The following is a 16,938-nucleotide window of genomic DNA, read 5'->3' on the forward strand; positions in this document are numbered from 1 at the left end:
AATATTAAAAAAATTAGAAATAAACATGAGGATGCTAATGAGGATTTCAGAGAAGAGTGGCATTTGAGCTGGGTCCTGACAGAGAGATTCATAGGTAAAGAAACGGAGAGGCCCAGAATCTGACATTTATTTTCATAGAAATGACTTTACTTTTATAATGAAAGTCATTGGAAAAACTATTAATCAAGAATTTCTAGATGCCAGCTTTGCTGCAAGTTTGATGATGTGGACTATGAGCACAGTCTTCATCCTGCTTCACTAATACACTAAAGTGGACACAACCTTACAAAAAAACAAGTTTTTTTGCCTCTTAATAGCACTTTCATTAGAGAGGCATTGGTTTTCATTCAAAATGTTTTAACTTAGTTTATTTCCACATTTTGAAAAATTATTACTAAGTTATTGAATTACTTGATCTTATAGGTGAAAAATTATATGAAATAAAAATTATAGAAGAAACCCATAAACAAGAAATCAGTCGTCTGCAAAAAAGATTACAGTGGTATGCCGAAAATCAGGAACTTCTGGATAAAGATGCAGTTCGGCTTAAAGAAGCAAATGAAGAAATTGAGAAGCTGAAACTTGAGGTAACAGATCAGTTCAGAATGTGTTTCTATAGATGAACCCTGTTATCCTCAACGCTCCTTCATAGGCCTGTGTCATTGAGTCAATATACTTCAAATTCTGTTAATTACAGTGGTCGGGTTGACTTTGGTTTGTGTTTATTTGTGTAGTCTATTTTAGATTAAACTAAGAATACAGGCAGCTCTCTGTATCCACAAGTTCCCTATCCAGCAGATTAAACCAACCGTGGATTAAAAATAATCAGAAAAAACAGAATGTCAGAAAGCAGAATTTGCTATGTAATGGCAACTATTTTCATAGCATTTACATTGTTTTAGGTATTACAAATAATCTAGAGATGATTTAAAGTATATAGGGAAAAAGTGAAAGTTGCTCAGTCATGTCTGACTCTTTGTGACCCCATGGACTGTATGTGGCCCGCCAGGCTCCTCTGTCCATGGAATTCTCCAGGCAAAAATACTGGAGTTTGCCATTTCCTTCTCCAAGGGACCTTCCCGACCCAGGGATCAAACCCGAGTCTCCTGCATTGTGGGCGGATTCTTTACTATCTGAGCCACCAGGGAATCCCAGTGTAGAGATGGTTTAAAGTATACAGGAGTTACATGCAAATTCTACACCATTTTATACAAGGGGCTTGAGCATCCTTGGATGTTAGTATCTGTGGAGATTGGGAACCAGTGCCCGGCCCACCCCCTCCCGTTACCAAGGCATGGTTATAAATCCAAGCTCCTTACCACAGCCTGTGAGGTTCCCATGTGGTCTGAATGCGCCCGCCTCTCCAGCCCCGTCTGTAATGCCCTTCCCCAGTCACGCTCCTCCAAGCACAGCAGACCTCCCTCTGGTTCCTGAGCATGCTGAGCCCAGTCCACTGGTCACTTTGGCCTGAAGCGGCCTGGCCTGCGTCCTTCCCATGTCTCTTCGTTTGTTTCAGCTCTGATTTCTCCTCCCCAGAAAGATCTTCCTGACCTCTTTATCTAATGTAGCTACCAGTCCTGCTCCCCTCTGACTGTTTCTTTGTCATTCTTTCACTTTATTTTCTTTGTAGTACTTGTCATGCTCAGAAGTTACTTATTTACTTCATCAGCTCATCAGAGCTCTCCTTCCATTAGGACATAAGCCCCATGAAAGCAGGGGTCTGGCTTGTCTTATTTGCTCTCTGTGTCTCCAGCACAGCGCCCTAAAATGAACTCCCATCATGCTTCCCTCTTGAGGTCTGCTGTGTTTCAAGTGTATGTTTCTTAACATCATCTTTCCTTATTGGTAGGTTGAGAAGCTGAAAGCTGAATCTGGAAATCCATCCATCCAGCAGAAGATACGTTTAAAAGAAAAAGCAGCTGATACCAAAAAAATTCAGGATCTAGAGCGACAGGTATGTGTTCAGGGTAAATTTTCATTAAGATATTTTATATACAGTGCATTTTTGTTTTTTGTTTTAGAAGTTCCTATACGATGTAGTCAACTGGCAAGCTTTTGGTGTTATTCATTCATTTTAATATAGAACTGCCTCTGCTTTCAACTTTGAATACAGTATTCAAAGTAACAATAAAAGCAGGAAACAAAATCATTTTATATAATCTGTGATTCTATGAATAAGGAAATTTTTAGAGTCATGTGTCTCATTAGGTGGTAGACCTGCTGATGGAAGGTTGTTTGCATCTCAACTCTGTTTGACATCCAGGAAGAAAGAAACAGAACTTTGACACTCTGGGTGTAGAGCTAGGATCTTTTCTCCTGAAGGAGGATAGGTGAGAGAGGAGGCAGGGTAGGAGACCCTCCAGTTGGGAGTGTGTTAGTAGCACTTGGGAAGTCTTGTGGGACGCTCTGGAAACCGGACATCCAACCTCCCATAGAGCTGGCCACAGTTTTGATCTCTTGCTCACACTTTTTGTGTGTGTGCACACTCACTTGTGTCCAACTCTTTGCAACCTGTGGACTGTAGCCCACCAGGCTCCTCTGCCACTGTTTAGACTTAGAAATACTCATGTCATGGTCAGTGTGACTGGGAGACTTTTTTCAAAAACTGTATAGTGACACTTAATTAGGATAAAGTTTTTTCTTTTTCATTGAAGTAGTTATTTCGTAAGCAAGAATACTAATAAACTCTTCCCTTATGTTTTTAAAACCTTCTGTAATGTAGTATTTGTATTCGTAACTAAATATTAAAACAAAATTAGAATTTCCAGCCCTGTTCATAAGGGCACATGATTCTATAGTTGTGACACTTAGATGTACAGCTATTATTCCATCACAGACCTGAAACTGTGAGGTCATCACTGGGCTGAAGATTATCCCCATTTTAGAAGAAGAAGGAAAACTGGGCAAAAAATTAACTTCGTTAGTTTTACAGGACCTGTTAGATTAAAAGGTATGATTTGGTAGTTTGGTTCAGTGGCCACAGAAGGAAGAGGAAAGAGGTGGTTTGAAGAGCTAGAAATATTCTGAAATAACTATAGTCCAGGATTGTTTGACTTTTTTTCCCCCAGTGCTTAAGACAGATTAGCCCATGTAGAAGAAGCCATCCAGAATTGCAACAAAAGACCAAACGAACCACTTCAGCACTAGATGACTTAATTTTAAGAGAATACTGTGGAACCAAACGTATAAGAGTAAAAAAATAAAACATGCTTAAAAACAAAATTAAGGTTTGAAATGGTGACCCATATTGACCAGAAATACATTATAAAAGTAACCTCCCTCTTTTACTAGCACTTTCATTAAAAATTTATTGGTTTATTGGATTAGAGCTTTCTAAAATATTATTCATTAATACTTCATATAGTTTGCTACATGTGCATTTCAAATCCTATTCTCTTTCCATGAGCAGACGTTTCTATCCTAGTGATTGTAAGTCTTAATATATATTTTATAATCAAGGTATATCAATATATTCAGAATCATTTTGAGCTGTATTCTAAAATTATAGAATAAAACATCCTTTTTTCTAAATAGTACATGAGGGAAAGTGGGGCTAATTGTATGCATGTTAATAGTGAAAATTTCAGGTTATGTTTATTCATTCATGCTTTTATTTAATGATATATTCAATAGTTTAATTTCCAGTGAGATTAAAAAAAAAAAATTGTATGATAGAGCCACACTGATAACAGTGACCAAAGAAAAATATTAAAAAGCCAGATAAGAGAAGATAAAAATTAGTTTTCCACCAAAAATGTAGTATACATTTTAAAATATCAAAATCAGATTGAAAACACTACTTAAAATTTAAATGAATATATTAATTATAGACATGTTAAATCCATTTTTTTTTATTTTTTTTTCTCTTCTTCTTTTTCAAATCCATTTTTAGAAACTAGTTTCCTTTTTAATTTATTTTTAGTTGAAGGATAATTGCTTTATAGAATGTTGTTATTTTCTGCCAAATATGGTCTCTTTTTAATATACATGGAATGTATGTGTGTATGTATATATATATACCTTTATATGCTTACATCTGATCTAGATTTTTAATACCAGAGGAAGCAAAACTGAAAATTTTGCAGATGAAATTACCAGTATTTGTATCTGGATGTATTCCACTTGACATCTGTATACGTTTATGTCCATATCGATGTACAAATCTGTACATTTATGAATGTGGAAGCAGTCTTCAGGAATGGAAATATTTGCTGTTAACTTTGCAAATGGTGTTCCGTTTAAGTACCTACTAGGACTAATAGTCTAGAAACAGGATTTTGAGCAATCCTTTTGCCTTAGGAAAGGTGGTTTTTGAGACCAGATCATGATAAAACCATAATCAGGCCCTCATCACATGCTGGCCACTCTGCTAATCACTTCACTGAGATAAATGTCATCTTATCCTCACTTAATTGCATGAACACCATGAAATCAGTATTGTTTTCTTTCTGTTTTACCAGTGAGGCAGAGATTTAGATGAGTGTAATAGGAAGTCACACAATCTATTTCAAATAAATATAAGAGGGTTTCTGTAAACTAATCAGTTAAATTAGATGTTATACTCTAGTGTTTTTTAATCAGATAATCTAGATTAGAAAATTTGAAATTTGTGCTACTGTACATTTGGTTTAGTCTTGAGATGGGATATAAACATCTCTTTGAAATCTAAACATGGCTAATATAATCTAAATGTGTACATTAAACTGCTTAATTTTAATATATCTGTGACTTTAAATGCCTACTACAATATTTCACTAGGTTAAGGAAATGGAAGGAATTCTAAAGAGACGATACCCCAATTCTTTGCCAGCTTTAATACTGGCTGCTTCAGCAGCTGGTGATATAGCAGACAGAAATACAGTGGAGTTTATGGAAAAAAGGATAAAAAAACTGGAAGCTGATCTGGAGGGCAGAGATGAAGAAGCAAAGAAAAGCCTTCGTACCATGGAACAGCAGTTTCAGAAAATGAAGGTAAGTGCTGAGTTAGCCATGGAGGTGGGGCTCTGAGGTGTGCCATGGAGCTGAGAACTTCTTAGAATGAGACAGAAGAGAATGTCTTGGGATGGGGCAGTGGGGAGCGGTGCAGAGACCAAAGAGAGGAATGAATTCCAACCCCTCCATTTTGATCTGTCTAAATTTTCCCGACTTTTTCCTTTTTCTAGGCCCTATCTCATTCCACTTTTGCCCCCGCTCATATTTTGGCCACTTCTTCGTTTCTGATTCCCAGTGCACATCAAGTGTTCATTTGCCTTTGCCTGTGCTCTTCCTTCTTCTGATAGCCCTGTTTCCACTTATCCCCAATTTACACACACCCCTCAAGGCTGATTGAATGTGCTCTCTCGCCGCCGTCTTCTCCCCTTCTTTCAAGGCCTCCAGACACACTTGGGTGCCTCATCCCCTCTGCCGTGTGTTCATAGGCCCGTTACCACCGTTACCGCAGGACACTGAAACTTGCCGTGTCCCTCTCCTCACCAGGCTGTGAACTGTTGGAACGCAGGACTGGATTTATCTGTAGGGTCTGATGCAGTGCCGGAGGTCGTAGCTCAATAAAGGCTCACTAATGAATGAGCGAAGCTCTCCTCCCTCCTTGGCCTGGACTGTTAGGTTATGTTTGTTAATCTAGCTGCAGTGTGCAGATTCTAGTCTGACTTTGGTGAAATTTCTAAATTGATGTTAAGCCGTTGGAAATGTGCTATTTCTTATAGACGTCAGTATCCCCAGCTGCTTTCCCTATTTATCCTCAGGGAGAATAGTTTGTCAGTTTGCATAGAGAAGGGTACACAGTAATGGTGAGACTTAAAATAAGTTTTAGTATACAAAAACATAATTTAATGTTATGAAACAACATACAGCATTATGAAATTATATAACATATATTGAGAATATGTAATGGAATGCCCATCAAAGATTAGGACTTCAACACACTTGACTGACTCATGGAGCATGGCCTTGGAGGCATCAGAATATATGGTGGGTCCCTGAATGAAGGAAAAGGCAGGGCCTGGGAGAGTTCAGGGCTTCAGTAACTAATGAAGCATCTAGCAGTGGTCTGTTGTTGCATGGATTCTTTTCTGCAGATTCAGTATGAGCAGAGACTGGAGGAACAGGAGCAGTTACTTGCTTACAAATTGAAGGAGGCAGCCCAGAACCAACAGGACAACTCCTCAAGGGCTAAAGCCCTGGAGAAGGAACTGGATGATGTTAAGGAAGCCCATCAAATCACCGTAAGAAACCTTGAAGCTGAAATAGATGTCCTTAAACATCAGAATGCTGAATTGGAACTCAAGAAGACTGAGAAGGATGATAAAGATTTCCAGTCCATAGAGTTCCAGGTGGAACAGGCTCACTCTAAAGCTAAACTGGTCAGGCTCAATGAGGAGCTGGCTGCAAAGGGGAGAGAGATACAGGACCTTTCCAAAACTGTGGAGCGGCTTCAAAAGGAGAGGAGAAAGATGCTCTCTAACCAGCACCCTAGGACTCGAGAGGAGATGACAGCCAAAAGGGTGAAGAAAGATGGTCTGCACCCTGGCAAAGGAAATGCGGACTCCTCCGGAACTCTGGAGGGCAAGCTTTATCAACCACATACTTTTACTGATTCCATTTCAGAGATTTTACAAGAAAACTGCAGATTGAAAAATGAAGTGGCAAGATTAACTGTGGAGGGGAATGAGCTGAAGATGAAATCTGAAGCTACAGTGAATCAATTTGAAAACACCATGAAAAGGTAAAAATAAGTGAATTTGTCAGTATGTAGAGACATAGAAAATTAAAAAATCTTAAGATGTATTTCCCCTGGGTAATTAGTTTGACCCTGAACTAAATTCACAAACCAAAATTTAAGAACCTGTATAGCATGGCATTTCCTTCTCCAGGAGATCTTTCCCAACCAGATCAAACCTGGTTCTCCCGCATTGCAGGCAGATTCTTTACCATCTGAGCCACCAGGGAAGCCCCCTGAACCAAATACACAACCCAGATTTTAAGAACCTGTATAACATGGCTAAGTGTAGATCTGTTTGAGGGTTGGATCTCCTACCTGTTGCAAGCCGAGAATCTGGTGAACTGGGATCTTCGTGTGAACCCAGTCCTGTTTCTCTGCAGATACGCAAGTGGTGTTAGTAAGCTGACCCATCTCTACAGATTTATGGTTGTGGTAGGCAGATGGCTGTCAGAAAACAGCTCTTGTTAAAACCAGTTGATATCCTAAGAGGAAACGGTGCTCTTTTCCAAAATAACTCTTCAAATTAATCTTGTGATCACATCTGTCCATGCCTTGAAGAACTTCTGTATCTTTCTTTCTCAGACTCTCCAAGACCTCCTCTGAGCCTTCTCACAGGTGTACATCTTTTTCACCCAATCAAACCAAGCTCTGGTCCTCTTTCTGCCTTTCAGGCCAGGTTTCCCACCGGCCGCCTCTCCTTGCGTTTCCCCGACTTCCTCAGCATGGTCCGTGCCCACACTGCTGGCCCTGGTCTCTGGAGGAGGACGGTCCTGTCAGTATGGACTTTTCTGCATGGACACTGTGGAGATAGTGTCGCCTGCACGGCCTTTCCTGAAAGGCTTTCCTCCCTTCATCTCCATGACGTGCCAGCTCTCACTAAAGCTCCTCTACTGCTTTTAAGTGACTCCTGATTCCCGTTCATTCTACTGCCCCAAAAATCTGACTTTGTTACAAGGTTTTTGGCTTTTGACTGTCTATTCTCTGATCCTTCTTTGCTAAACTCATCCATTCTTTATGGCTTCTATGAACCTGACTCCTAGATTTTACTTTTCAAGTCTTATTTTATTCCCTGAGTTCAGATGTTAAATCTGAAAATTTGTTGGATTGTTCCTCTTGGAATCAGTAGTATTTCAATTTTTTTCCTCTTTTTAACATGTAAAGTAATCCCCCCTTCCAGCATCCCTGTCTCTGTCTGTGACCATACTTTTTCAATTTCCAGGCCCAGCTTTACCACCTTTATTCCTTGGATTGACAGTCTGTGGGGTGCTTCCTTATAAGTACTTATTTTGCTTTCTTCCTCCATTTATTAGTGTGGCCCGCTTGGTTTACGAGGCAGTTGGCCCACCCTGATCTCCCTGATTTCGCTTCTTTCTCCCCTGATCATCTTGCTTAAAAATCATTAATATTCTTGAGTATTCCTATGTCTGAGTCACTGTCCTCCATTGACTCCCAACTTTCTCAAACATCAGGACTAAATTTCTGTCCCTAGCATCTCAAGTCCCATCACTATTCTAATGCTGCTCTATCAGAGTTGTGTTACTTGCCAAGCTTCTTCCCTGCCTTTTGCTCATTCATGTTTCATTTTCTAGGACAAATATTACCCAGAGCTTCTTAGAAATTTCCTGCTCCCACCTCCAGCTCTTGTATAACTTATGTACCAAGAAAGCCCTGTCATACACCACCTCACAGCTTCTTGAGAACTGATGTCAGATTATACTTCTGCAACTGTAGGCAATAATAGGTCTGAATATGAAGTTCAACATAAGGTTTAAGAGTGTATAAAACATGTGTAATTTATTTGTGAAGCAACATGTTAATTATGAAGTTATATAACGTATTGAGAATATATAATATTATGACCTTCAGAGATTAGAATTTCAGTACACTTGACTAGGGCTTCCCAGATGGCGCAATAGTAAAGAATTCCCCTGCCACTCCAGGAGACACAGGTTCGATCCCTGGGTTGGGATATGCCCTGGAGAAGGGAATGGCAACTGACTCCAGTGTTCTTGCCTGGGAAATCCCACGGACAGAGGAGCCTGGCCGGCTGTAATCCATGGGGTTGCAAAGAGTTGGACACGAATGAACATACAGACACACTTGACTAAATTAAGGAACCCAGAGTTGGAAGCATTAGAATGAGTAGTGAGTGCCTGAATGAAGGAAGAGATAGGACCTGGCAGAGTGGGAGAAGTAGAAGCAGCACCTAACAAATGCTTATTGATTGATAGGCAGCCACGTCTGATTGAGCCATCACGGCAGTTATATCACTTCCAAATTGAAACCTTGATTCTTTGTCCTGAATATGATAGTAGTAATGAAGCCAGTTGAAAAGAATCTTGTTGTTTAGTTATTCAGTCACGTCTGACTCTTCGTGACCCCATGGACTGCAGCACCCCAGGCTTCCCTGTCCTTCACTGTCTCCTGGAGTTTGCTCAGATTCATGTCCATTGAGTCAGTGATGCCATCCAACCATCTCATCCTCTGTCGTCCCCTTCTCCTCCTGCCCTCCATCTTTCCCAGTATCAGGGTCTTTTCTAATGAGTCAGCTCTTCGCATCAGGTGGCCAAAGTATTGGAACTTCAGCATCAGTCCTTCCAATGAATATTCAGGGTTCATTTCTTTTAGGAATGACTGGTTTGATTTCCTTGCTGTCCAAGAGACTGAAGAGTCTTCTCCAGCACCACGGTTTGAAAGCATCAGTTCTTTGGCGCTCAGCCTTCTTTATGGTCCAACTCTCACATCTATACAGTACTACTGGAAACACCATAGCTTTGACTATCTGGACCTTTGTCAGCAAAGTGACGTCTCCAAAAATAGTTTAAAATTCAGATTTTCCTGTAAATTTTCCCAGACACAATTTTTTAGTGTTGTTAGTCTATTTCTGAGACAGCTCTGAACCGGAGATGTGAAAACTAACCTTTCTTCTTTTGGCTGTTTTTTACTATAGTTCAGTTATATCATGGGTACTTTAGACTTTTATGCTTGTCCTAGGACCCTAATAACACTGTTTCAGTGAAGAAGTATTCATATAGTCAAATAAGCAACTGATATGTTTGTTTATAGTTTGGGAATTGCCATATTATCAACAGTGATTGCTAAATATCTGCTTTCAATAAAATTGTGTCATTTTTAAATAATTTTTCCGACAAGAGAGGAAACGTTTATCTGTAAGAAATGTCCCACTTTTTAGTCATAACTTTACCATTTACTGAACTGCTGCTGAATGCATAAATTTTGTCACAGAGACAAATGAGCAGTCCCTCATGTTTAATGGTCCAATTAGGTTCAGACTACCTTACGTCCTGAGAATTACCATAAAGATCATTTTATTCGCACAACCTGAAGCTATCCCTGAAGTTATTCATGGGCTGAAAACTGGTGAGTGTTGCCTAGAGACAAAGCATTTGAGGATCTAAAGAATTGGGGCAATAAATATGAGTTTATCTTAAAAGGTAAAATAACAAGCCCTTTACCTTAAATCCAGACAACATTTACAGCCTTTATTTCTCTCAAAGTGCCCCAGGCTGCTGGTGGTGTCCAGCTCTGCTGGGCTCAAACCCCAGCTCTACAATTTATTGACCTAGGACCCCAGATATATCACTTGTTCCTACACTCAAGTTTGCCTTTATAAAATTGAGTAAATAAGAGCAAGCTCATGGAGTGGCTGTAAGAATTCCTAGGCAGTAATGTCTAAAGCACTGAGCACAGTGCAGTAGATGCTGGTGCCTTCTCTCCGTCTGCTTCTTGAATCTCCTGGCTTCTTATACTATTTATAAGCTAACTGAAGTACAGGTTGAAGAACCACTTTTGTGTGTGGTTTTCTTTAATTTGATCTAAAGGTTCAAGGAAGAAACTGCAGCACACATCACATCTCTCAAAGCATCTCATCAGAGGGAAGTAGAGAAACTCCTTTGCCAAAATGCAGTTGAAAATTCTTCTTCCAAAGTAGCTGCACTAAATCGTAAAATAGCAACTCAGGAGGTAGGTGACTTTAATAAACTTTGACTGTAATGTGATTTTTTTTTTCCCCAAGATCGTTGCCAAAGTATCTGGAAGTACTTAACTTCACTGCTTAAGGTTGGTGATAGAAATGAGAAATTATCGTTGCTTTTTTTTTTTTTTTAATAGGAGTTGACACCTTTACCATACATGTGTTTAACTATTCAGCTTTACTGTTATACATCTTAATAAGTGTTTTTGCAATTTTGTCCCTATATTTCTCAAGTAGTCCTCCTCCTAAGTAGGTTGTAATAGGTGGTTCAGGGATAAATTGAATATGATTAGGACCTTAGCACTTGAACCTGTGTTGAACCGTCTTCCTTCACCCCAAGTCCAAACTGACAAGTCACTTTTCTTTCCTGTTTTTCACTAAATAATGTTTCCTAGCCATTCAGGCACAGGGGATAAAGTAGTGAACAGAGACATGTACACACTTCTAGTCAATACGAAGCACAGTCGTCTGAGAATCATGGCGAGGCGTGTTGGCAGCTCATCTGCATTTCCTCAAATGTGTCATCCTTCTTGGGTGGCATATATGTCAGCTTGTAACATTTACCAGTGTCAGCTGTGTGGCCTGTCTTCTGTGGCTTTTGCAAGTTGAAAAAAAATCATTAAAAGAGAACTTTCAACTTACTCTCAAATGACGTATCTAAGAAAAAAGAAAAGAAAGCAAATATGGCAAAACATTAGCAGTGAGTAATTCAAGTTGAAGAATATATGAATGTTCCATGTGCTCTTCATCTTTTTTGTAGGTTTTAATTTTAAAAACCAAACTGGGTAGAGGGGGGACCTTCAAGAGATAATTCTCTCATGACCACCTCTCCCACCCATAATAATTTAACAGCATCTTAATTAAAAAGAAATCCATCAGTTGTGGAAGTTTGAGCATGGACAAGATATGAGATATGAAATTATTGTAAATTTTCTTATATGTAAAAACATTATTGTTAGATTCAGGCAATTTTAAAATAGGATCCTTTTAATTTTTTAAATACATACAAAGGTCATTAGTTCACTTTCCTATATTTTTCAAATGTTCATGGAAAAACTTGACTAACTCAGCACTGCTAACATAATTCCCTAGGTACTTATAAAACATTTTCAAAATCAAGTCAACGAGCTGCAGAGTGAACAGGAGTCTCTTGTCGTTTCTCGAGTTCGAGAAGAAATCCTACAGAAAGAGGTAAGAAGTAACCAGAATGTTGGGCTGACGTGAGCTTCTTAGCCATTTCAGTCATATAGTCCTGCATAATTGTTTAAGTGTACAAATGGAGATAACTCAGAAATGACTATCATGTCAAGAGAATATTACTGTTTCCCCAGATGAAGCTCAAATAGCAATTAAATTATTTATGTTTGTATTTGTTAAGATTTTCTGGGGAGTGGGGAAATGGGGCAGGTTTGGTTTGGTTGTTTTGATTTTTTAGGAGGTAAAATTGTATAATTAAGGCCATTTCTGCAATAAGTAGTAAGATTATTTAGTTAAGAAAAAGGTAAGTAAATTATTATGACAGTATTGCTGGATCATCAGGAACAATACCATTACAGGAAATAGATCTTTCTGGAAGTTTACCATTTTGATTACTCTGAGATCCTTTTGATTCTAAAAAGTGTGAAAAATCAAATAAACTGTTCATTCTATTCTTTGAAGCTTATACATCATTTTTTTTTTTATTATTCAAGGTCTTATTAAATCACATGATAAAAGTGAAACATACAACTAAATTGCATCATGGAAAGATTAATGTAAAATACTCCACAGTCACACAACTATCCACTTAAACATCTTGTTCTTGGAGTTGAAGGACCATAGTTGGACACTGTGCATACTTTTCACTGTCGAAAATACACATAAACTTTGTTGTATAAGTAATAAACTTACAGAACCTCACAGACCTGAAGTAAAATTTTTAGGAAAACTGTGAAAAGAAATACATGCTCATGTTTGCCGAGTGAAGATCAATTCTGGTCAAGTTCCTGTGTTCTTGCTTTGGGAATAGCTCAATATTTTGAAAATAGAAAAGCTGTAACACATGGTTCCCAAGCCTGTGTAACTAGAAGACTAAGGAAATCACTTCATTTCTTGAATAAAGCTAATGACAATCCGCCTTTTGATATGGACTGTACTTATAGTAGCTGTTTTAACAGGGCTTATTTATTCCCACCATAACCCTCTAAAGGCCCTCTCTGGTGGCATGTGTGTTATGAACCATTTCATCTCAGGCCAGTGGGAATATGAACCGTTCCTAGCCTGTATCAGCTCCAGGAATAATTCAGATTACTGTTTCTAGTGACTCCAAAATTGCTTTCAGCCAACACACTAGGTCGCCATAGAGCTCATCTTGTTTGTTTCCCTTCTCTCATGAGTTATAGTCCTGCAGTACTATTAACCAGTGCTTGAAAATAGTTGTGTCTTATATTGACTGGTTTCTCTGGTTGTTTAAGAAATGTGTTGCTGACACTTACTACACCATGGCCTCGAGTGAAAGCACACTGTGTATGGTATCAAAAATGGTGAATTCTGTTCTTTGACTGCTTGTTTTTTTTTTTAATGTTTTCTTCCCTTTTTTTTTTCTTTATTTTTTATTAGTTGGAGGCTAATTACTTTACAATATTGTAGTGCTTTTTGCCATACATTGACATGAATCAGCCATGGATTTACATATATTCCCCACCCTGATCCCCACTTCTGCCTCCCTCCCCATCCCATCCCATCCCATCTGGGTCACCCCAGTGCACCAGCCCTGAGCACTTGTCTCATGCATCCAACCTGGGCTGCTGATCTGTTTCACACTTGATAATATACGTTTTGATGCTGTTCTCTCAGATCATCCCACCCTCACCTCCTCCCACAGAGTCTAAAAGTTTGTTCTAAACATCTGTGTCTCTTTTTCTGTCTTGCATGTAGTGTTATCGTTACCATCTTTCTAAATTCCGTATATATGCGTTAGTATACTGTATTGGTCTTTATCTTTCTGGCTTACTTCACTCTGTATAATGGGCTCCAGTTTCATCCATCTCATTAGAACTGATTCAAATGTATTCTTTTTAATGGCTGAGTAATATTCCAGCGTGTATATGTACCATAGCTTTCTTATCCATTTGTCTGCTGATGAGCATCTAGGTTGCTTCCATGTCCTGGCTATTATAAACAGTGCTGCAATGAACATTGGGGTGCACATGTCTCTTTCGGATCTGGTTTCCTCAGTGTGTATGCCCAGAAGTGGGATTGCTGGGTCATATGGCAATTCTATTTCCAGTTTTTTAAGAAATCTCCACATTGTTCTCCATAGTGGCTGTACTAGTTTGCATTCCCACCAACAGTGTAAGAGGGTTCCCTTTTCTCCACACCCTCTCCAGCATTTCTTGCTTGTAGACTTTTGGATAGCAGCCATCCTGACTGGCGTGTAATGGTACCTCATTGTGGTTTTGATTTGCATTTCTCTGATAATGAGTGATGTTGAGCATCTTTTCATGTGTTTGTTAGCCATCTGTATGTCTTCTTTGGAGAAATGTCTGTTTAGATCTTTGACCCATTTTTTGATTGGGTCATTTATTTTTCTGGAATTGAGCTGCAGGAGTTGCTTGTATATTTTTGAGATGAATCCTTTGTCTGTTGCTTCATTTTGCTATTATTTTCTCCGAATCTGAGGGCTGTCTTTTCACCTTGCTTATAGTTTCCTTTGCTGTGCAAAAGCTTTTAAGTTTAATTAGGTCCCATTTGTATATTTTTGCTTTTATTTCCAATATTCTGGGAGGTGGGTCATAGAGGATCTTGCTGTGATTTATGTTGGAGAGTGTTTTGCCTATGTTCTCCTCTAGGAGTCTTATAGTTTCTGGTCTTACATTTAGATCTTTAATCCATTTTGAGTTTATTTTTGTATATGGTGTTAGAAAGTGTTCCAGTTTCATTCTTTTACAGGTGGTTGACCAGTTTCCCCAGCACCACTTGCTAAAGAGGTTGTCTTTTTTCCATTGTGTATTCTTGACTCCTTTGTCGAAGATAAGGTGTCCATATGTATGTGGATTTATCTCTGGGCTTTCTATTTTGTTCCATTGATCTGTATTTCTGTCTTTGTGCCAGTACCATACTGTCTTGATGACTGTGGCTTTGTAGTAGAGCCTGAAGTCAGGCAGGTTGATTCCTCCAGTTCCATTCTTCTTTCTCAAGATTGCTTTGGCTATTTGAGGTTTTTTGTATTTCCATACAAATTGTGAAATTATTTGTTCTAGTTCTGTGAAGAACTATAGCTTGATAGGGATTGCATTGAATCTATAGATTGCTTTGGGTAGTATAGTCATTTTCACAATATTGATTCTTGCAATCCATGAACACGGTATATTTCTCCATCTATTTGTGTCCTCTTTGATTTCTTTCATCAGTGTTTTATAGTTTTCTATGTATAGGTCTTTTGTTTCTTTAGGTAGATGTACTCCTAAGTATTTTATTCTTTTTGTTGCAATGGTGAATGGTATTGTTTCCTTAATTTCTCTTTCTGTTTTCTCATTGTTAGTGTATAGGAATGCAAGGGATTTCTGTGTGTTAATTTTATATCCTGCAACTATACTATATTCATTGATTGACTCTAGTAATTTTCTGGTAGAGTCTTTAGGGTTTTCTATGTAGAGGATCATGTCATCTGCAAACAGAGTTTTACTTCTTCTTTTCCTATCTGGATTCCTTTTATTTCTTTTTCTGCTCTGACTGCTGTGGCCAAAACTTCCAAAACTATGTTGAATAGTAGTGATGAGAGTGGGCACCCTTGTCTTGTTCCTGACTTTAGGGGAAATGCTTTCAATTTTTCTACATTGAGGATAATGTTTGTTGTGGGTTTGTCATATATAGCTTTTATTGTGTTGAGGTATGTTCCTTCTATTCCTGCTTTCTGGAGAGTTTCTATCATAAATGGATGTTGAATTTTGTCAAAGGCTTTTTCTGTATCTATTGAGATAATCATGTGGTGTTTATCTTTCAATTTGTTAATGTGATGTATTACATTGATTGATTTGCAGATATTAAAGAATCCTTGCATTCCTGGGATAAAGCCCACTTGGTTATGATGTATGATCTTTTTAATATGTTGTTGGATTCTGTTTGCTAGAATTTTGTTAAGGATTTTTGCATCTATGTTCATCAGTGATATTGGCCTGTAGTTTTCTTTTTTTGTGGCATCTTTGTCTGGTTTTGGTATTAGGGTGATGGTGGCCTCATAGAATGAGTTTGGAAGTTTACCTTCTTCTGAAATTTTCTGGGAGAGTTTGCGTGAGATAGATGTTAACTCTTCTCTAAATTTTTGGTAGAATTCAGCTGTGAAGCCATCTGGTCCTGGGCTTTTGTTTGCTTGATGATTTCTGATTACAGTTTCGATTTCCGTGCTTGATGAGAGTCTGTTAAGATCTTCTCTTTCTTCCTGGTTCAGTTTTGGAAAGTTATACTTTTCTAACAATTTGTCCATTTCTTCCAAGTTTTCCATTTTATTGGCATATAGCTGCTGGTAGTAGTCTCTTATGATCCTTTGTATTTCAGTGTTGTCTGTTGTGATCTCTCCATTTTCATTTCTAATTTTGTTGATTTGGTTTTTCTCCCTTTGTTTCTTGATGAGTCTGGCTAACGATTTGTCAATTTTGTTTATCTTTTCAAAAAACCAGCTTTTAGCTTTGTTGATTTTTGCTATGGTCTCTTTAGTTTCTTTTGCATTTATTTCTGCCCTAATTTTTAAGATTTCTTTCCTTCTACTAACCCTGGGGTTCTTCATTTCTTCCTTCTCTAGTTGCTTTAGGTGTAGAGTTAGGTTATTTATTTGACTTTTTTTCTTGTTTCTTGATGTAAGCCTGTAATGCTATGAACCTTCCCCTTAGCACTGCTTTTACAGTGTCCCATAGGATTTGGGTTGTCATGTTTTCATTTTCATTTGTTTCTATGCATATTTTGATTTCTTTTTTGATTTCTTCTATGATTTGTTGGTTATTCAGAAGTGTGTTATTTATCCTCCATATGTTTTAATTTTTAATAGTTTTTTTCCTGTAATTGAGATCTAATCTTACTGCATTGTGGTCAGAAAAGATGACTGGAATGATTTCAGTTTTTTTGAATTTGCAAGGCTTGATTTATGGCCCAGGATGTGATCTGTTCTGGAGAAGCTTCCGTGTGCACTTGAGAAAAAGGTGAAATTGATTGTTTTGGGGGTGAAATGTCCTATCAATTAGGTCTAGCT

General features: G+C 38.3%; 1 protein-coding gene across 4 annotated transcripts in view; it reads left to right on the top strand.

Moving 5' to 3' along the window:
* Window positions 1-16,938, top strand: part of CEP162 (centrosomal protein 162) — a 108,170-nt gene that overhangs the window by 68,539 nt on the left and 22,693 nt on the right. For 3 of the 4 annotated variants that reach the window (XM_043888199.1, XM_043888197.1, XM_043888198.1), the window contains exons 20-25: window positions 424-587; window positions 1,850-1,954; window positions 4,759-4,971; window positions 6,078-6,724; window positions 10,564-10,705; window positions 11,808-11,906. In XM_043888199.1, the coding sequence (XP_043744134.1) occupies window positions 424-587; window positions 1,850-1,954; window positions 4,759-4,971; window positions 6,078-6,724; window positions 10,564-10,705; window positions 11,808-11,906 (1,370 nt within the window). The remainder of the gene's footprint in view (window positions 1-423; window positions 588-1,849; window positions 1,955-4,758; window positions 4,972-6,077; window positions 6,725-10,563; window positions 10,706-11,807; window positions 11,907-16,938) is intronic. The other variant, XM_043888200.1, reaches the window with a different exon arrangement.

Source organism: Cervus elaphus, chromosome 26, assembly GCF_910594005.1.
Source record: "Cervus elaphus chromosome 26, mCerEla1.1, whole genome shotgun sequence".
Classification (NCBI taxonomy): Eukaryota; Metazoa; Chordata; class Mammalia; order Artiodactyla; family Cervidae; genus Cervus; species Cervus elaphus.